Source organism: Mixophyes fleayi, chromosome 1 (genome assembly GCF_038048845.1).
Source record: "Mixophyes fleayi isolate aMixFle1 chromosome 1, aMixFle1.hap1, whole genome shotgun sequence".
NCBI lineage: Eukaryota > Metazoa > Chordata > Amphibia > Anura > Limnodynastidae > Mixophyes > Mixophyes fleayi.
The window spans coordinates 402,787,680-402,809,993 of NC_134402.1; the positions used below are offsets into that span (position 1 = coordinate 402,787,680).

The following is a 22,314-nucleotide window of genomic DNA, read 5'->3' on the forward strand; positions in this document are numbered from 1 at the left end:
AGAAAGCGAGTCACTGGTAACATATGAAATACACCATGAGAAATGTTTAATCTTACCTGATCACATCTCATCAAGCCCAGATACCGTATGGATTTGCTGCTTTGTGCAATCAATGTGGCTCCTTTATCTGTAATCTCCTTACACCATCCAACATCCACCGTTTCTATGGATGTGCTGTATCGACCAATGGCTATCAGAGCTGTGGAAACAATCAAATAAATAAATCAGAAATACAATAAGCACATTAGAGAAATGTAAGAGAAAACAGACTATAGCCGTCATTGTTTTGCCTAGTTAATAAAATGTTGCTTATTCTTTGTTTTGGGTTATAACATACATTTGCACACATTGAACCCCATAGCCTAACAGGCCAAAACTGGGCAAGACATATAAATGAAAATGTGGGTGACTAGACAAAATGGGATCACGGCTCAATTGATCTTGATTTGTTCACCTTCAACCTATCTCCCAACATTTTAAAAAGCAAAATCAGGACACAGATAAGCCACTCCCACAATATGACCAAACCACGCCTAGTTTCTGAGGTAATTAATCAGGCAAGTCCTTCCAAAATGGAAACAGTTGGATCATATGTTTCAATATTGGGAGGTGCAGCCATATTAAAAATAAAACTAACAGGTTTTATATCACAATTTCATATAGTTTGTTATTTAAAGAATAACACAATTTTATGTAAACTTTCTTTAACTATCTAATTACACCTTAAATATAATTGTATTCAAATGCAAAAATCTAACATAACTGTGTGTTGTATATGGCTTCCCCTATCCCTCCTCTCTTACAGAGCTCTATTCACTAATATGAGACAATAAAGAAGATGTTCTCTCGACGCTTATGGCAGAAAAATAAAATCTTGTATCACCGTAACCTACCTATTACATTTCACCAGGCAGCAGGGTGATATATATAGCTACCCGGCAATACCAGCTGGCAACGGTAAGAGGAGTCTTACTACTTGGCTAGACAATCCTGCATGTATCTGCACATGCATGACCCAGCTCTGTCGGTTCACACGTGTGCAGTTGAACTGGAAGCCCTGACATGTGCTTCTACTTCCACTTTACATAAAAAAATGAAATAAAAACTGTAAAAAACTGTAAAAAAAAAAAACTGTAAAAAAAAAAAGTTGGTTTTTAGAATGTTTGTTTTATTTAAATAAAGTATTTTTACCAAGAAATAACCTGAGATGACGACAATGATACTAGGATTCCTTGTTAAATAGACTCCCCCATTCTTTTATATCGGGAAGGTTTCTGTGGGAGAAGCCCGGTGAATCTGTTGCCCAGTAGGGTCTACCACCGGCTGTAGCCAGCAGTAACCCCTTGACAGACAGGAAGAATCCCTATCTTTGGCACACAAAAAAACGTTTTCCATATAATAAATACAACACACAGTCTGTGAGCTCAGATCATGTGTTACACAATGCCACCCCAGAAAGCTCTCATACACTGCTTGGGTTTGCAGAAGGCTGGTTCTGAAGTTCTCACTGGAAGTTTGATATGTAAAAACTATTTTTTTTCTAAATGTACTTTCTTACTTAATACGTATATTTACTTCCATCAATGCTGGGGGAAATAGGTATTTTAGGGTTTCGCAATACAAAAATCTATTTAGTTACCGATAGAATACATATCGTTCTCTTACACAGTCTGCGGATATCATGGTGCTCTGTGAAAGCTGCTTAGGGGGACAAAATATATCAATCCTGGCCTGTTTAAGGCATAACGAGCTCAGATATAATTGGTTACATAAATGTGGAGATGTCCTTTAAGCGCTGTTAAAATGTATTCAGATAAATAACTATGCTACACAATGGGATCTCAAGTCCAAATAGTGGAATTTATGTAGCCAAGTATGACAAATTGATTAACTCGTTCTAGGCTGAACGAATAATATTATCCAAATAAGCCCTAAAGCAATAGCTACATAAGCATCTTGTTTTAGAAATTCCTGTCTTTAGGCTACGAATTAAAATGAAAACATGGAATTCATGTGTACAAAATACAACCAGATGAACTACGCAAATAAAATAATAAAATTACCATAATCCAGAACTTTAACCAGAGCAGTCAACAGCTACACGAGTACAAAGAGGCCACGGTGCATCATTGTAATGGAAGGGATGATGACAAGCGGTCTTGTGCTCCCTTATAATTTGATATAATCAGTATATATCAGAAACATTAAACTATTTCACTTAGGAATATGATCATTAACCTTGTTCCATAATTGCCCACGTCAATTTCTGTAAACTCTTCTTTGTTACAATTTGCAAAGCATGTCATTGCTTAAAAAGATCTCATTAGCAATTGCAGAGTTTCGATATGGGGCCAGCATAAGCACTACTCACAGAATATTAGATATCCGAGGTACTTAAGGTTGAAATAGCATTTATTAAATCACATTTTGTGACTGCTCATTACTAGTGAAAAATGCCCTTGAAATATGGCACACTTGGTTGCTTTCATAGAATGATATTTTCTGCAGCTTCCATGCAAAATCTCTTCAAAAATACATTCAGTATAACAACGTTTAACCACTCCAGTGCTCAAACCATGCTGCAATCTTAAACACACCAGTACAAAGATATAATTTGTCTGTTATTTAGATCAAACAATAAGCTTGTTTTCATTTTAATTAGTTTTACTGTGAATTTGCATGTCTCATAACAGCCTCCACTGCAGGTACAGGTGACTGAATTATTAGAAAAATTCTGCAACTGGCCATGAAAGTTCAGCAGTGGAATCTGGCCGTACGCTGTTTCTGTTATACCCCAACCACACCACATGCCAGAATGCATTGACCATGACAACCTCACATCTAGCTACCCCGCACCTCTGCAAAACAGACAGGTGTTTTTTTTAACAAAACTCGGTAAGCTCAGCAACCCATAAATGTCTCTATTAGGTATGTTTCAATCAATCCTCCTACATGACAAACACAGTAATTGTATAACAGGATATGCAAAACAAAATGTTACCAAACAGTAAAATCAGCTAATTTACAGGGTGCAGTTTTCTGACATAACACTGTCTCCTGGGTGACTCAATTCCCAGAAAATGCCACTGTTTTATTCAGTCAATACATTCACATAGTTACCAGTTGTCCCTTATTCCAGGGACTGTCCAAAGTATTAATGTTTTGTCCCTGGAAATGTCCCTGTTTTTCATAATTGACAGTGAGCAGTAGCATATCTCTTTTTTACATATACATCTAGCCATTCATATATTATTTATATGCACTGTTCTCCAGATTCCTAAAATCCAGCATGATGGCTGTAAATGTCCCACCCCGCACTCCCTCATAAACATCCAATCATGTAAGTGGACAATGCATAGGGGTGAGGGTCTACACCAACTCAGCAGTCGTGAAACAGACAGAGTAGTAAGAGGAGAGAGGAGTGCAGTGTACAACTGTTACATCCCCAGGGCCCCAACAGATCCAAAAGAAATTTCCACTGTACCGTGTTTGTTTTTTTTAATGAATTCATTAATCTCAACCCAAAATTATATTTTTCATTTTGAATACAGTTTGGTCAAGCATATAAATCACATTTATTCAGGGATAGTAGACTACATTACTGCTTCTAGGAAGGGTTAGGGTCACTAAATAAAGCAGTGGCACCAATCACTTTGGTGTCGTGAAAAACATACTGATAAAAATTCCATGTGATTCTTTTTCCTTATATCACCATTACAACATTGCAATGAAAAGGAAAAAAACAAGATCATGAACATATTCCAGTAAACATAATTTTCAGGGTAACACCCTGCCCCCAACTCACTAATAAGTAAGGGTCCCATCATCATCATCACCATTTATTTATACAGCGCCATTAAGTCCTCAGCGCTGTACAGAGAACTCACTCACATCAGTCCCTGCCCCATTGAGGCTTACAGTCTAAATTCTCTCACAGGCAGAAGTACTAACTACTACGCCACCGTGCTGCCCACCCATATGGAGTACTACCACTTGGGACATACTAACACAGAATCAGCAACAATCCATCCAGACAGGATAATGTTAAATCCTTTATTGAAGCTGAATTGATCACTGCTGAGGTGCCAGGCTGTGTGCAAACAGCTCTTGAATGGTCGGGTTCCAAAGTGTGGGACCCACTCAGTTCTACCAGTTGAGGGAAAGAGGGGGTACTCTGGAGATTTGAAGGAAGCTGCAGTGAAATGTCAGTTTAACATTGAACAATGTATTGTACTTTTATGGCTCAAATTACAGTTTGGGTGTTTAGTAGTCCTTTAAAAGTAATGTTTTGTCTCCTCATTCCATTAAAGACAGATGAAGGTCCTCCCACATCTTTAGGACAGTGTCTTAGTTGGACTGGAGGCAAATTAAAAAGCTTAGACTGCAGTCATTTAAGCTGCTGACATTACTGGTCTTACCCCTGTGAATCCACCTGCCCAAACAGTGTACTTATGCAAAGCAAGTCTGCTTAGCGGTCAGTCTGCTTCATTAAATCTCCCTTTTTACTATGTGGATCTGCAGAGTACATTTTAGCTATTTCTTAAAGCAGCAACACAAAGCCATAAATGAATATTAAGCAATAGCTTTACTTACCCTTTACATATGGTTGTATTGTTAAATAAAAAAGGCAATATATATACTATGAGAAATACTACAAAACCTTCTCTTTTCCGGTGACTTAGTGGTCTTCCATGGATCTCTCCCAGGTCCAGACAACTTTCACACCAATGCCCTTCCCTTGTCCTCGTCTTCTTCACTCTTCAACAATAGGACACAATACATGTTCCAATGAGAAGGTAACTTAGAATATAGCCTAATGGAAATCCTCAGTTTGCAATAGAACTCAAAAAGCAATTATAAATTGCTCACTAGATGGTACAGAACCGCACAACACACAAAAGTGATTCACTTTCCCTTTCTGCAACTTGTTGGAGGATTTGCCTGGATCAGGGATTCATCTTACATATATGATGGTCTTGTCTACTCATCAAACTGTTTTGGTCTAAGGTACTGGAGACTGCTTGTAAGTTTCTTGACTCCTGATTGCTTTTAGACCCCAAAACAGTCTGTATATACTATACACATTGCCATGTAGCCAATTTTACGAAATTGTCCACACGTGCCTTATTCGGGAGACAAATCGATGCCCCACCAATCGGCTGCTGTATAACCAAAGGCGACACTTCGATGTTCTGTGAATAATCTTCGGTATCAATAATAATTTTCTCCAGACAGGTCTAATACCAATTATTCTACCAGAAGTGGGCCCTATAATTTAGTTTTAGAACAACACATGACTACAAGTGCTTTAACACTTATATATCAAGTCACTTACATCAGCCATATTTTACTCTCCATGGAGTGATACCCCACATCATTTGCCCCCACACTTGCCCCCTTTTATTTACTGGCTGTTCCCTTATAACCCCTTAGTCACCTGGAAGGTAAATATCTAAATATTGTCATTTGCACTGGCTTCCAGAAGTTGCTACACAACCATATCAGCTCTGAAAACTGAAGCTATCCTCTTCTGTCCCAATCTTCCTTGTTTCTTTACTTTCTTCTTTAGTATGTTTTTAACTTAATTTAGTCTATTTGTGTCTATTTTGTTTATTATGCAAAAGTTGACAGTAAAGAACACATAGCTCTTGACCACTCTTATATTCAGTGGAAATACAATTAATTACATAGCCAACAGCATGATCTCAACTTCTTTCAGGATATTCCATCTGTAGCTAAGGAATGAGCTTGACACTAAAGCTTCCGTCTTAAACATGGCGCAACTAATGCAATGTGGGTTCATATGGGAGCCTGCAGGTATTATGTTATTTATTTATTAAGTGCTGACATATTACACAGTGCTGTGCATTGAGGGGATCATATGGCACAAATTACATACAGTGACATAAAACAGAAGGTACAGATGGCCCTGCCCAAATGTGTTTACAGTCTAAGAGTACGTGCTTATGCTGTTGAATGTAGTAAATAGACACTCACATTAATTACAAAAAAAACCCATGTTTTTAGGATAATGCCTGTTTAAAGATGAAATGATTATTCCTGCTTTTTGCTGATCCCGTAGACATACTAGATACTTCTTATGACCATCAGGACCACAATTTTTTTTTTTAATAAATAGCTAATGCAAGTTTTGACAGGTAAAAGCACATTAAACCTGGCCAGAATCAAACTCTCAGGAGAGATCATGCCCATCTTTATTCAATACTCTTATGCATTAGATTTACGAAATTAAAAAAATTTTGTCCACTGCCCTGAAGAAGCTTTTAGTGGCTGAATCACCGGATTAATATACATTGCTATTTCACCTTTTGCCTTAAGTAACTATTTTCAGAAGCTCGGTCACAGGAGAACCACTTGTGCTTAAAGAAATTTTTAAAATGCATTCCCCCCATGTAAAAGCACTTTTTATACATCTACATAAGTGTAAAAACCCTTGTTCTGCAGAACAGCAATGTGAAAAATATTAAGGAATTGTAATGTTGGCTATATTTCACCACAAGGTGGCTGCTGTGCCAGGATCTTAGTAACTGCTGCAATACATGGTAACATACAAAATTAAAATGTGATTCCATAGAACAGGTGAAGGGAAATCTGTCTGTATAGCTGCTGTTCAACTACTGTACATAATGTTGGACGTTATATGGTTTAATAGCACCAAATCAAAATATTTATAGCCTTTTGTTTCCCTCAGTGGTAGCAGCAGCACAGTAACATTTGTACTGTATTTGCTGTGAAAAAAGTATGTTCTTAAATTCTGTATAATTTGAGATGTGTGCATCATACTTGTCAACAATAAACATCTCCTCTCCGGGAAACTCCGGAGAGGTTGTCAAGTGGAAAGTGCAGGAAAGGAGGGTGGTACCTCCCACGGCACCTCCTGGACGCCAACTATAAGAAGTTGGCAAGTATGATTTAAATAATTTTGTAGACATGTTTACTCGCCTATTATTATTATTATATTATTACTATTACAAAGTGCATTATATAGCTGAAAACATTTCATACTTACGCTCTGGAAGACGCGGGAGGTATGAAAATAAAAGTTGGGGTCGGCTTGATGACGTAATTTGTATCATAAAGTGTGAGGGGGGGGGGCAAGGCATAGGTTAATGCCAATTGCTTCATCCAGGCCACTCAGGATTCACAGAGGCTGATATGACTTTTGATGCGATTTGTGATTTCCCCTCCCCATCTTCTAAACACTGTTTCTGGAGAATTGCCCGCTCTTGTAGGAGTCCAAGAGGTCTCCCCCCTAATTTGTCAGTCTATAACTTTAAACCCCTGTCAAACAAAAAAACAGCAGCCAAAGTGAAACCATACCAGCTTGTACCTTATCTTTCCCACATTTTATTTTGTCTTTGTAGAGTTTGATTAAAGTGTGTGTGTAAAAAAGTGGAGATGTTGCCTATAGCAACCAATCACATTCTAGCTATCATTTTGTAGAATGTACTAAATAAATGATCACTAGAATCTGATTGGTTGCTCCAGGCAACATCTCCACTTTTTCAAATCCACAGTTTAGTAAATATACCCTTGTGTCTCAGAGTGATGATCAAAAGCCTCTGTGCTCACTACATCATGCTTTAGGTGACTGTGGTAGTCCTATTACACTGTGGATACTGAGCAGAATTATAAACCAGTAATAGCAGCATGAAAACATAAAATCAAGGAAAAAACGATGAAGGGCTTGTATCCTGTTGATAAACTATAACTCAAAACCCCAAGTTGTTAAACTAAACAGACATATTTTTGATTCTACACTTTTGGAATGCCTCAGCCATATTAATTGACTGCCCAATTACGACAAATGCATAAATGCAATTTTTCTTCTTGTCTTTATTCTTCAATTGTTTATTCATAGGACAATAGAGCAGTTAAACTTACCTCATTATAAAAGTTATCTCAAATGTTCTAGTATTTTTGCCTTCTCTGTCCATTTTATTTTACTTATTGTACCAGAGCATGGATAACAGTACAGCATATAGTGCTTGCCTGTGCTATATAGGTCAGTACCCCTTTTATACACTGTATGTGTCATAACTCTTTGCAAACTAAATACTCTACTGCTATTACCTGCAGATTCTTACAGACACCAATGGCTAGATCCAACAACAGTGCAATACTGTAGATGCACCAAATCCCAAAGCAATAATCCTGCTCCCCTCCAGGGCCTGATCAACCACTAGGCTGATCAGGCTGCAGCCTGGAGTGCTGAGTCCTGGGGGGGGGCGCAGCGCGGAACACTGACAAGCTGTTGGTTTTTTTTTCTTCAAGTGCCGGTGATCGGCTTCTTTCTCCTCTAATGGGGCCGCCCCTGGCCTCAAGGGGGCGGTCCCTCATGTTCCTGTACCCAATCACGCAGCTAACAGCATCCAACGCTGTTAGCTGCCCTATCAGTGTATTGCTTAGTGTGGTCACGTGAGATCTCACATCTCACGTGACCACACTAATCACACAGAGCGCGCCCGCAGCTAACAGCGTCGGATGCTGTTAGCTGCGTGTGAAGATGACAGCAGCTCCGGCGTCTGGTCAGAGGAGAACAGAAGACAGCAAGGTAAGTGCTTGTTAAATATCAGGGGGGTGACACATCGGATGTGGAGGGGGGGGAGATGACTGGGGGGATCTTATAAATTGGATATGGGGGGATTAATGATCTGCTAGTATGGATTGGATAGGGGGGATTAATGGAGTGAAAATGGGGAGGTAATGAACTGGCTGGAGGGGGGTGGGGCTTATGAATTGGATGGGGGAGTTAGTGAAATGGCTAGAGGGGGGGGATTAATGAAGTGAAAATGGGGATTAATGAACTGGTCAGAGGAGGGGGGCTTATGAATTGGATAGAGGGGGCATATGAATTGGATGGGGGAGTTAATGAAATGGCTAGAGGGGGGGGATTAATGAAGTGAAAATGGGGATTAATGAACTGGCTAGAGGGGGGGTTAATGAATTGGATAGGGGAGATAAATGAAAAAGCCATGGGGAGGTAATGAACTGGCTACGGGGGGGGGGGGGTTAGTGAATTGGATAGGGGGGGTCATAAACTGTCTGGTGCGGGTTGATAATAATGACAGGGGGGATGAATTGGTGGGGAGGTGATGAAATAGCTTGTAGGGGGCAGGATTTCTGTATTGTGTGGCGGTGATGTTGATGCTGACTGTGGTTTCAGCGGTCACTAGAATGCTAAATACTAGATAGACAGGGCTGGTAGATGTTACTATAGGAGTGTAAATAATTTTCATATATTTTATTGTCTGTCTGTACTAGGGGATTGTTTTGTATCATTCAGGGTTTGTTAAAATTTTGCACTATAATACAATTTTTGCAATTTTTTTTAAATACAGGGCTCCCAAGTTTCCAGAAGCCAACGGACAACACTCCAAGAACATGCAAAAGAGGACACCAGGTAGTCTACACTGCAAGATCAGGTAAGGGAGGAAGTGCATAATGAACTGTGTTTAATGTATTAATGTTTTACAATTTTATTTACAGATATATATCTATATATATATATAAAAAATTTATTTACACACACACACTGGGGGGGGGGGGGGGAAACTAGTGTAGTAGCCTGGGGCGGCTGTGACCCTTAATCAGGCCCTGCTCCCCTCATTTTATTTCAATGGTAGTGGGACAAAAGAGAGCAAAAAGTCAAATCCAATAAGCCAACAAAACAATAAACCACAGACTACCAGCATGAGACTGATTATAATATGGTGGCTTTGTTCTTATTTGCATTTGGTAATCCTGTTAACCAACAAGGCAACATGTTTAATATTTTTATAAATGTTACTTTAGCGCAAGTCCAGATTGATAAGTGAATTTAAAGTGTAATATCAATGATCTGATCCTTGCTTTATTTCCTATTTTTGTCCTTACAATGTTACACAAAAGGTATTATGTCCCTATATCTCTACATGTTGTTTATTCTTCAAGTCTTCAGGCTCTATAGTGCACTACTTTTCTAAATAGTTTTAGCCCACAATTATTTCTCATGGTCACTACTTCACATCCATTTGCAGTGCACTCCTGGTATCCATGTACATAATGCATCCTATTTATATGATTGCAGAATTGCAGTGTAATTTATTTCCATTCCTTAATAATAGCAATAAAGCCAGTATCCTATAACCATAAGAGCTTCACTTCACCTTTCAAAAGAAGCTATATTTACTGAGAACCTAAACTATCTGGTGCACATATATTCTTTATACAGGAAACACAATTTAGTAAAACATCTTTCAATCCTTTTTGAAATAAACAACATACTAAAATATTTTTAGACTATAGTTTAAAGAGGAAAAAATTCTGATGCAGTCATACTAATTAAATGAAAAGTACAATTTCACTTACATCAGCAGATTACAGATCTCCTTGGCCGCTACCTCATACTAGCTTGTGACCTTAACAACATTACACACACATTAGTATATAATGTCCATCAGATGAAACCTATTAAAGGCCTCTTTCAATGGATAGCACAAAAAAATTAAAAGAGGTTATGTCCATGCTTGGGATTTTAATCTGATAATATTCTTGACTCATCGTATGTTGCACCTAAGAGCTCACAAGCTATAGCCTCATCTGTGAAGTCCAAGGTAGTCTGCTATTTCAAACTTTTTATACTCCACATATGCTAATGACTACTTTATCTTTGACAAATTACTAACACTAGCAATATAATCAAACATTGATACTAATTTGCATTCTGACCACACACCCCAATTTATTATTTCTTTAACAATCTCAACAAACTCTCAGTAAAGAAAGAGGATTATATCAATCTCCTATGCTGTATCTCCATTACTGTCTAAGGTCTGGTGTGTAATATTCAAGGGCAGTTTATTAGTACACCCTTATAAATAAAAATGAATCATGAATGATTGCTAATTTTAAAATTACAATCCCTTACCAAGAACAACTGAATAAGTAAAAACCCTTCAAAGTACTCTTAAAGCAAATTAAAGTCGATAAGGGACTGTATTAACAATAAGGACAAGCTTCTCAACCTCCTTTGACATGGAGTGTGTCAGGCGTCGTTCATGTCATTGGTCTAGAAAGAAATGTAGTTGATCTGTATCCACATCAACTGGGACCAGGTTGATTCTTGATTCTCTCTAGATCACATGGGTTCAAAATAGACTTTGAAGAGAATACTGTACATTAAAAGCCATGGATCTGGTCTTGAGCATTTTCATTACAACATTGTTGATTTTGAAGATTTAACAGATGAAAAAAAATGTTCAATTTTGAAAAAAGCAATATTTACTGTAGAGGAATACTCTATTTAGATTGCAAAACAGGTAACTGATAACGGACTTGGGTAAATGTACCACAATGGGACGTAAACCAAGATCCACCTAGACCAGTAACATGTTTAGAAGCTCTAACAAATCATTGATACAACAATAAATAATGAATCTAAACTATAAATAACATGCAAAGAAACTAATACTACACTCACCTGAACCAATATTATATAACAAATATAAGCATTTTGCTCATAGGGGAGTTCAACCAAATTCGGCGAATGTAACAATTGTCCTTCTTTTGTAGGGGAATTCCCCCGTAGAGACTCATTTCTACAATTAACAGGAACAATGTAGACCAAGCTCCACATGTTCAGTCACATCAATAGCTGTCTGCCTGTAGTTTATTCAATAGTGTAGTATTCACTACAGGGTGCAAATAAACTAAATCTAACCGCTAAGCATTGGTTCATACAAAAGTCTGCAGACCGTACAAAAAGCTGCAAAATATATATACACACACACATACATATATACACACACAATGTTGTGTGCATTTCTATATGATCTGGATACAGCTGTGTGTTTGCTGACCCTAGACTAGTATGTGATAGTAGGACTTCCCCGCTGCGTGGAACTCTAAGTTTGAAGCTCCAGTCACCGCTCTTAAGAGCAGCATTTCATGCAACCACTTTCTGTGTTGTACTGGCAGTGTTTTTATTCCATAAGCACAAGGTGTGTTTAGAAGTAACGGATCATCAGCAAAATAATTTAAAATTACTGTTGGTTTTTTTCCCACATAGTCAAATGGGTTTGCTTTAAATCCCCCACATGTTCTTTAGATACGTTCTGTAGTGGACTATATCTAACATTACATAAATTGAGGAAAATTCCCACTGTCTGCTGTCATGCTGCTGCATGGGCACGCCGCCCACATATACCTCTGAGTCGTTGGCATGGCAGAGGATTTCAATCTGATGCGTTTGGTTCTGTTGCTAAATCCAAACTTATTTTCTTGGGAGACTCCCCTGATTATTGGGTAAAGACCACCACCCTGGGACTCCAGGGGACAGAAGGATGTGAGTGCCTTAATAGTTGAGATCGGCAGGCTCGGTTCCCCGAGATCCGAATCCATCCGAATTTCGTCTATCCGAGTACCGAGCTCTCCCGCCCATTCGGAATCGAGCCAAAACATCATTGTGACGTATTCGTATTTCTGAGCTCGGTTCTAGAGATTTGAAAAGCATAAATACCCGCCTCCACAGCAATCCATCGCCATATGACAGAGGGAGAGAGCAGGGTTAGGTCAGAGGCTGTATTAGCGCAGGGACAGAGCAATAATTGTACACCTTATTCTTTCTATTATTCTTTCATTTCGAATCTATTCAATTCTATTATAAAATCAAATTCTATTTGCAATGGTTAGAGCAGCAAGACAGGAGGATAGAGGGGGCTTATTTTTCAATTTGTTTGCACTACAAGTGCTTTGGGGTCTCCCATATTCCCCAGTGTTTAACACTAATTTTTCTGGCTGTCAAAAAAAGTAATATTTGTCAGTAGTATCTATATTAGACAATATTTTGCACTACAAGTGCTTTGGGGTGTCCCATATTCCCCAGTGTATTACACTAATTTTTCTGGCTGTCAAAAAAAGTCATATTCGTCAGCAGTATCTATCTAATACAATTGTCGGCACTACAAGTGCTTTGGGGCTCATTAAAATGGATTCAAAGCAGTCCACATATGAGCAGAATCAGCAACCAGGTTCTGTCCCCAGTCATGATGGTAGTGTTCTCAGTACGTCATCTGGGAAAGGCAATGTACCGTGTTGAAGCGAAAAAGAAGTGTAACTGAGGAAAAGTTAACTGCCGATAAAAAATATAAATATAAAATAAAAATTGCCAACATGCCATTCTACACACGCAGTGGCAAAGAAAGAATGAGGCCTTTGCCTCTATTAGTGGCAGATCAAAAAATGTTACTGAGCCTTCTTCTTGTACGGTTACTCGTGACCAAGCAAGACCAAGTAATTTGGAGTCTAAAAGTGGTGCACAACTACTGTTACGTGTGAAAGCCGAGCTGCAAGAAAACAGTAAGTCATAAGATGATAATGTATGCTCTGAATCAGAAAGGACACCAATCACTGTGGAGAGTCCATCCACCAGTCGTATGTCTAATGAGAGCATTCTGTTAGTGACAGTGTACCCATAAAGAAGGGTATTTTCAGCAGTTCTGCTGATGTGTACCTGAACAGCCCGAGTGTAGCCAGTGATACACCAAATGAGGATGCCACTTTGGAATTAGCAGAGGATGAGGGGGAGATTTGTGTAGGCGGCATGGGCACTAATGATGTTGATGATTATGATGCAGACAGATACCAAATTGCCTTTGTCCATTTATTTTTATATTCTAATTCTACAGTCTATGCAGGCTGCTTTTTTTTCTATTTAACTACAAGTGGAGGGTGTAATATACACCCAAAGACGATGGCTACATTGCCAATAATCAAAGATGGAGGGGGAAGACAACAAGGATTGTCTGTATAATTTGCAGGCAAGTGTTAGAATTAAGGACGGCCTACCAGGGATTAAACTGTTTTTTCATAATTTATTAGCTTTAGAATTACCTTACTTATCCAAGAAACTGGTGGATCACTAAATTAGGTTATTTTAGACCAAAAAAATTGTATTTTTTTCAAAAATAGCAATACAAAACCAAAACCAAAACACGCAAGGGCGGTTTGGCAAAACCAAAACACGATGGTAATTCAGATCCAAAACCTAAACCAAAACACGGGGGTCAGTGAGCATCTCTACTCAATAGTGGTAAGAACTTTACGCATTGAGAGATACAAGGCCACAGTCTTTGTACGGAACGCAGCCTTAAAGTAGGAGAGAAGAAGATTGAGATTATTGGTGGCTGTAACTGTAAGTTCCACTGGTGCTGCACAGTCAAGTTGAACAATACAAAGTAGTGATCAAGCATCATTGCTCCGAGAGACCCTGTCTCTCATAAAACCACAGATAACCTAAGACATATACCATGGACGAATCAATTCAATGTTTAGGTCTCGTATCTTTGTTGAACTTTGTGTTTTTTATTCATAATTTATCATTGGTCTAATTTTTTTTTTCTTTAAAAAAAGGTGTTTATAATAAAATAGTTGGTGCTTTATATGTCCACTGCAAACATTGTTTAAAAATAAAACATCCACCTTTTAAGATGAACGCAGATCCCAAAATCAAAGTTTTTGTATAATTTCTGTATGAAGTTATTTTAATTTAAGAAACTATGTAAATACATTAATCTTGCGGTCCTGTATTATGATGATTCCACAACAATTTTCATATTCATACAGGTTTTGAATATCATGCATGGAGCTTGTGTGTTCTCCCCGTGTTTGCATGTGTTTCCTCCCACTGTCCAAAAACTGTACTGGTAGGTTAATTGGCTCTGAGAAAATAGAGAGTATCAAGCTGAGAGTTTTTCCGGCGGGTTTGAAAAACCAATCAGATTCCAGCTATCATTTATTTAGTACATTCTACAAAATGACAGCTATAATCTGATTGGTTGCTATAGGCAACATCTCCAATTTTCAAACCCGCCGGAAAACTCTCAGCTTGATACATTTACCTCTTAGTGTGCATTTGTGTGGTAGGGAATGTAGGCTGTACACTCCAACGCTGTAAGGACTAATGTGAATTATTCAATAATATCTGGAAAATGCTGTGTAATATGGTGGTGCTATACAAATAAGTGATAAATACATTTGAACTATATAGAGGAAAAGAAGTTGTAAATATGCATTTATTTGTTTTGTGTTCCCACATTTAGATATATTTATATATGAACTTCCCCTCTCCCCCATCCCCTCCCCCTAACACCCCTATTATGTTTGTTTCTGTATATGATACTAGAGTTTATTGTTATACTGATCTTTGTCTCTTTGCTCTATCATACTGTGATTATATTCTGTTCACTTGAGTCCTGCTAAACAAATTTAAATATATATTTTACAACTTTCCATATACTGCATTGATATTTCACTTTCCACTTCTGTTTCAAGAAAAGATAGGGAAATGACTCTCACTGCTTTTAAACCTCACTTCAGAATTGCACATATGTCTAGCAAAGCTTAATTTGCTCTTGACGATGACCCCAAGAGTTTACACATTTTAATTAACACACGTATACCCCCACTGAGTCTACAAATTCCCTATTATGCCTTTAGATCATAAACTGCATTTAGCAGGACCTTAAATTACTATGCACTAAATGCTCTTGGCCCCCAAGCAAAATATACTCCCTTAGCTGTAATGTGAGAAAGTATTACATATAGACATAATTACACATACACACTGCATCTTATTTGGTAAGGTAGCAATCATACATTATCAGTGCTGTCAGGGTTCTCTGGATTCTCAGTCATCAGCGGAAGTAATACAGCTAAAGATGAGAGTCTGGGAGTATCCAAATGAGAACTTTAGCCAATGCAAGCAGAGAAAAAAAAGAAATTACTCAGGTGTCTATTTAACAAAGGGAAAAAACCCCTGAATCTATCGTAAATTTCATTTTTCGATGGGTTTAGAGCTTCTCCTTATTCATCAAACCCCCTGGCCGGTGACTATCACAGGGGTCCACTGGTGAAACTTCCCACCTATTTTTCATCGACAGCAGTTATTTTTTCCCCCCTTTATTAATTTTACTATTGTTTGAAGAAAAAAAAAACAATGTTAAAACATACTTTTATTTTTAATGGAAAGTGGAACTGGAAGTCCTAATTTGGTCTACAAATTATTATTGTAGATTTGCAAGGCGCCACAGTGCTCCGCAGCGCCGTACAGATGGGAAACAGGACATACATAACACAAAAGACATACATAAAACAAGGACAGACATGAAAACAAAGGGCATTAAGGGCATTAAGGACCCTTCTCAGCAGAGAGCATGCAAGTGGAAGAGGGCACAGATGAAACAAGGAGTGAGAGTGCCTCAGAGTGGAGATTGGGACAGCTGTGAGTGTATATTAGTATGAATAGCATCATCAGGGATAAGGTAAGCTTTAAAAAAAAAAAAAAAAAAGAGGGATTGTTTTTAGAGAACATCTAAAGATTTAAATGCTGTGGGAAAGCCTGATTGGGTGTAGTAAGGAATTTCATAAGTGGGGAGCAGTACGGGAGAAATCTTGTAGTTGCGAGTGAGAGGTTGTTATCAGAGATGAGACAAGGCATGAGAAATGAAATGAGATTTGAGATGTATGAAAGACTGTGTAGGTAATGGTGAGTAATTTGAATTGGATTCTGTAGGACACAGGGAGCCAGTGTAGGGATTTGCAAAGTGGTGCAGCAGATGTGGAGTGGTGAGGAAGATCAGTCTTGCAGCAGCATTTAGGATGGATTGAAGTGTGGATATATGGGTGTCAGTAATGCCAGATAGCAGGAGGTTGCAATAGTCAAGACGGGAGATGATGAGCAATCTGTAGCATGTTGAGTAAGAAAAGGGCATATTCTGGAAATGTTTTTAGGTGGAATCGACAGGACTGGTAGAGAGTCTGTATGTGAGGAATAAAGCAGAGGGCAGAGTAAAGTGTGAAACCAAGGGAGCAGGCTTGGGAGACTGAGGAAATTGTGGTGTTATTAACAGTGAGGGAGGTGATTCTGGCAGGAAGGAAGATTATAAGCTCTGTTTTGGATATGTTGAGCTTTAGGTAGCATTGGGACATCCATGTGGAGATAGCTGAAAGACTGTTGGTTATACAAGATAGTACAGAAGGAAAAAGAGGTCAGGAGAAGATATATAGATTTGGGTGTCATCAACACAGAGGTGGTACTGAAGGCCGAATGAGCAAATTAGGGAAACGGTGTACAATGAAAAAAAAATAAAGGGCCAAGAGCAGAGCCTTGTGGGACCCCAACAGATAGTGCAAGTAGAGGGGAAGATGTGCCAGAGGTAGAAACACTAAAGGAGAGTTTTGTTAGGTAGGAAGTGAACCAGAAAAGAACTGTGTCATGAAGGCCAATGGAGTGAAGGGTGTGTAAAAGAAGAGAGTGATCAACAGTGTCAAAAGCAGCAGAGAGGTCCAGGAGACATGAAGAAATATCTTGCTGAATGGTATTGATATTTTCTTTGACGTAGGTGGCAAAATCATGGGCTGTGAGGGAGGAAGAGGGTGGAGGTACAGGTGGGCAGAGAAATGAGTTGAAGGTGGCAAAGAGACGACATGAGTTAGAAGACTGGGTGGATATTAGAGATTTCAATAATGTTTGTTTGGCAATTGAAAGGGCAGTGCTGTAAGATAAAAGGAAGAATTTATAGCTGAGGAAAATCGGGGTAGGAATAAGATTTTCTGCAGTGTGGGAGAATGTTTTCAGATAGCGGGTCTGTTTGGGGTGCTATGGTTGGGGTTTGGATCATCAGAGACTGTATGTGGCAGCTGGAGCTGCACTGTCTAGGGATAAAGTGAGTGTTTTGTTGTAGAAATGCTTTCAAAGGCTGTTTTAGGGCTCATACCCATAGACTCTTTCCATGTGTACTTATGGCCTCAGTTGCACTCACCACACAGCATACCTCCCAACAATACTGGTTAAGGTGGGACTGTCCCAATTTGAGGGAACTATCCCACCAACCTGACAGTCGGTACATTTGTCCTGACTTCTGGGAAGTTGGTTGGTATGTCCTCGCTCACTGTGGTATTTGATAATAGAAGGTTGCTCTCAGAGGAGGGAAAGGGCGCTACTAAAGCACCGAGCACAAACCTGCATGACCTCGACCCCTTATCTTAATACCCAGGAGGCCAATGTATAAAAGGTAAAACACAACACAGCATAAATGTCATTTGCCACTGGGATTATCTATCCCATTAAAGAATGTGTTTACAGCTCATAATGTAGGTCATACTTACCAACTTTTTATTGCTCCCCTCCAGGAGAAATTGCACAGTCACATAATTTTGTGTCAGGGGCAAGGCCAACATGAAGCAATTCGCAGTGAATCGCCTCATCGAGGCCCCATCCTGCCCACTGCACTATGAAGTGGGCAGAATATGGGAGAGTTGCCTGCTCTCCTCATAGTCTGGGAGACCCACCTGGAATTCCAGAAGAGTGGGCAGGTATGATGTACCTGCCCAAGATAATAGTAATATGTATTTAGCATGTGATGAACACATATCAGGCATATGCAAAATTCTCCGCTTGCTGAGCAGATATGAACTAAACCTCTCCTGACGAAGTCGCAACACAGATGAAATGCGTAGGGAGTTCGTATTAGGATCACTGTCTGTGAGTTTAGAGATGAGAAAGATCTGAGATTTAGAGATCTGTTTTTTTACTGAATAAATTGTAACTGTGCTAATACACTATGGAAGCACCCCCCCATCTCTTTATATATGTTTAGGGACTGAATTTTACCTGTGGAGATCGGGATATTTGATGAGGCTGTTGCGCGGGTTATAGTCTGCTGGTGTTAACATAGATTGTGAGAAGATTTGACCATCATGAAATTTGCTGAATATACTGACTGCATGTGACCTATGCATCTGGTAGTACGTGTTATACAGACTGCTAACTATATGGTATTGGTGTGCACACTGTGTAAACCTCAAATATTCTGTAGATATGAACTTTATTGAAAAAAAAAAATCTGTTTTCTGAAAATAAAATTATTACAAATTTATACAACACTACTCCTGTAGCACTAAGTAGGCAGTGCAGACATGCAGAGCACTATAAAAAGAAACAATATTTACTCAACTAAGAAATAAAAATGATTGAATAAATTTATGCTGCAGAATTCTGAATCTAAAGCATTTAGGGACAGAAAGAAGAATAGAAGGCAATTGTAGGGTGACATCCAACAGGTATTTTTTTTTTTAAGTAGTCTGTAGTGTTAGCTGAGAAAATGCTACTCGGACAATAAAGCTAGTTATTGGATCATATTTTACACTTGGGTGTTTTGTCAGAGTTAGGGCTCCTTATCGTCAGCGATAACCTCAAGGGCGTTAAGTCGCTGGCATAGGTTCCCCCTTATGAATGGAGCCTATATAGTAAGTACTGTAGCAGTACTGTCTCAGTGAGGAGCTACCAGCAAAAAACTTTTTTAAAAAGAAAAGCTTTATTCTTACAAAAAAATAACACTTTATTAATGCAGTATTACAATAAATATTATATGGTGATATGCCATACCGCTACCTCTCCTTCTTTTAAAACGAGATCCAGAGTTCTTGAAAGGTCGTTATCACATTAAAATAAATATCCTTACTCTGCATTTCATGAGTGCCATCTAATTATTTTTGCTAGTAATTGTTTGATCCAGTCACCAGATTGTTTTTTTTTTTACCATAGGGTGAGTGCCCATAGATTATATATATATATATATACACATGTTAACCCGTGCATGATACTCATGCATTCTAGTCAAATCAAGCTACTTAAGGGTGTTAAAAAGGTTCTTGTCATGCATTTGGGCCTAGCCCAGGCCTCCTCAGGGGAAGAGCGTTACTTCCCGACGCAAGCGCACTTTTTTAACGTGGTTTCGTCCACATGTCACCACCTCATCATTTTTCTCCATCACCTCATCCTTCATCGCCACATCCTTCATCAAGCTACATAAGGTGTTAAAAACTCCCCACTGCCACCCCCGGCAACCACCAACCACTCCCAACTGTCACTTCTCCTTCAAGAAATATATAGGTCAGTGTATAACTCTGCCCAGCAGGTGGCACTGCAGCTTGGTTTTTTTTTTCCACACACGCCACTAGGCATTTATATAGTAGATATATATATACACACACACACACACATACACACTAGCATGTTTTTAATCCAGTGAATTAAATGAAGAAAGGAGCCAAGCAGGGGACTGTATTTCTACAATGTCATCCGCTTCCACAACTCCTCTATTCAGGACTTACTTTAAAGATGGAGGAATACGTGCCACAAATACTATTTGTGAAATAAGTTAGTTCAATGTCCTGGATAACTTTCATTTAGATTAAACTTTACAAGGTTGCATTTGAAAGGCATCCTTAATGCACGGATCAGGGTCTTAATCAAGGACTAAAACATTGCTTTTATTTTATCTTTACTTATGATAGCTCTGAATGCCAAATCCCATTGTAAACAATTCCTTATAAGTTATGAATGAATCAAGCGGAGATTAAGAGGGAATACATAAATATTAACCCATGAATAAAATATTTCACCAACAAGAAATGCTTTTATGATTTAAGACTCATTCAGATGAGTGTACGGTTAGATTGCATTCTTATACGGAACATGACATGAGCACAATGTGATCACACTGCACTGGTAATCGTGCGGGCATCGGGATCATTGATCCCTTTGTCTGTCACCTCTGCTGTCTAGTAGGAGGACTGGCACAGTGTTACTACTGCAACAGCGATTGTGATGTCTGCATGATTTCTAGTGTGGTACGCTCGCTTTATGTTCCATCTGGAAGACGGCATGAGCAAATTCTGCAAAAAACATAATCTGAAAGTGTTGTATGGCTCAGTTCTTAGGATGAAAAACATAAATAAATGTGTTTATGGATATTTTAATATGCCCATTTTTCTCCTGGGCCGGCCTGTTGTTATGTGACAATACTTTTATGGTTCGGTGATGTATGTTACTGTTCTCAAGACTCCCTATAATGGGACACGGGAATCTAATGAGGTAAATATTTCTACAGAAGATCCTGCTGTTTAGCCTGTATTTGTTTAATGAACCACACCGAAAAGGCAATCTGAAAAACACAGTCTTTTAGGAACTCAATGTTTAGTTGTGCTGGTTTAAGTCATTTAACATGTGTGGATTCGGTCAATTGTGTCATTAAATTGAATTTGATTACCACCAAATGATATTTTTATGTAAGGGCTATAAAAACAAACTTTTAAATCACAAAATGCAATATGTAAGCAAAGCAAGAAAATGCAATATGGATTTAAATGTACTAAACACTCATAGTTTAGCAAATTGTATAAATGCTTTAACAAGCCATATAACACAGATCTAGATGTAACGGACAACTAAGCTTATGTTAAAGCATGTATGCACAATTCTTTAACACCATTACTGCATGAGCTGAACTGGCCCTTGGAAGATCCTCCTGCAGGAAAACAAAAGTATGATTTTACCAGCGTTCCTCTCAAATCGGGAAGACATAAGATATCAGTTTCCAAATGTTCTATATTCAAAGTGAATACCTGTAACCCTTTGGTTACCTGCCTACTGGTTACCAGTTAAGTGTAGGATGGTACCAGCATGACAACTATAGTGCCACTAGCAAAATAATGTAATAAAAATCCAATTCCTCTGCATATTTCCATGCATTGACACTAGTTGCACTATATTTTGCTCTATGTTGACACACACAGGTGTGTTTGATAGCACAATCTTTGCCTACTAGTTTGACTGAACCTCACGTCTACCTTGTGCTGTTGGAAGAACCTGCTACTTCCACTTTCTAACTCTTAGGGGTAAATTTAGCTGCGAGTTTCCGGCAGGTTTGAAAAGTGGAGATGTTGCCTATAGCAACCAATCAGATTCTAGTTATCATTTATTCAGTGCATTCTACAAAATGACAGCTAGAATCTTATTGGTTGCTATAGGCAACATCTCCATTTTTCAAACTTGCAGCTTGATAAATTTACTTCCAATTTTCTTCCTTGCCTCAGTTCCCTTCTGCACATTATGACACTGGCCCTGATGGTACTATCATGATCGCACAAATGGACAGATCAAAGCCTCCCACAAAAGCCCATATCACCACACTTGTTCCCTGACATATTCTGTGCTGCTGTGAACGTTCTGATGGGCTACATTGTTTGCCCACTTCAAATTATTTACACACAAACTTTGAGATCCGATTTTAATAGTGGCTGAATAGCCATTCTGCACTGTATTCAGAAATACAGGTGAAAAATGAAATAGTTGTCATTTAAAACAAACGTATTCAGTTAACAGTAAAGTACAGAGCAACAACATTTGAACAATATGCTTCTATATTGTATTACATTTAATTCAGTTATTCAGATATTAGCATACATTGG

General features: G+C 38.6%; 1 protein-coding gene across 1 annotated transcript in view; it reads right to left on the reverse strand.

Moving 5' to 3' along the window:
* Positions 1-22,314, reverse strand: part of FBXL17 (F-box and leucine rich repeat protein 17) — a 469,926-nt gene that overhangs the window by 20,301 nt on the left and 427,311 nt on the right. The window contains exon 8 of the mRNA XM_075181505.1: positions 57-199. Coding sequence (XP_075037606.1) covers positions 57-199 — 143 coding nt within the window. The remainder of the gene's footprint in view (positions 1-56; positions 200-22,314) is intronic.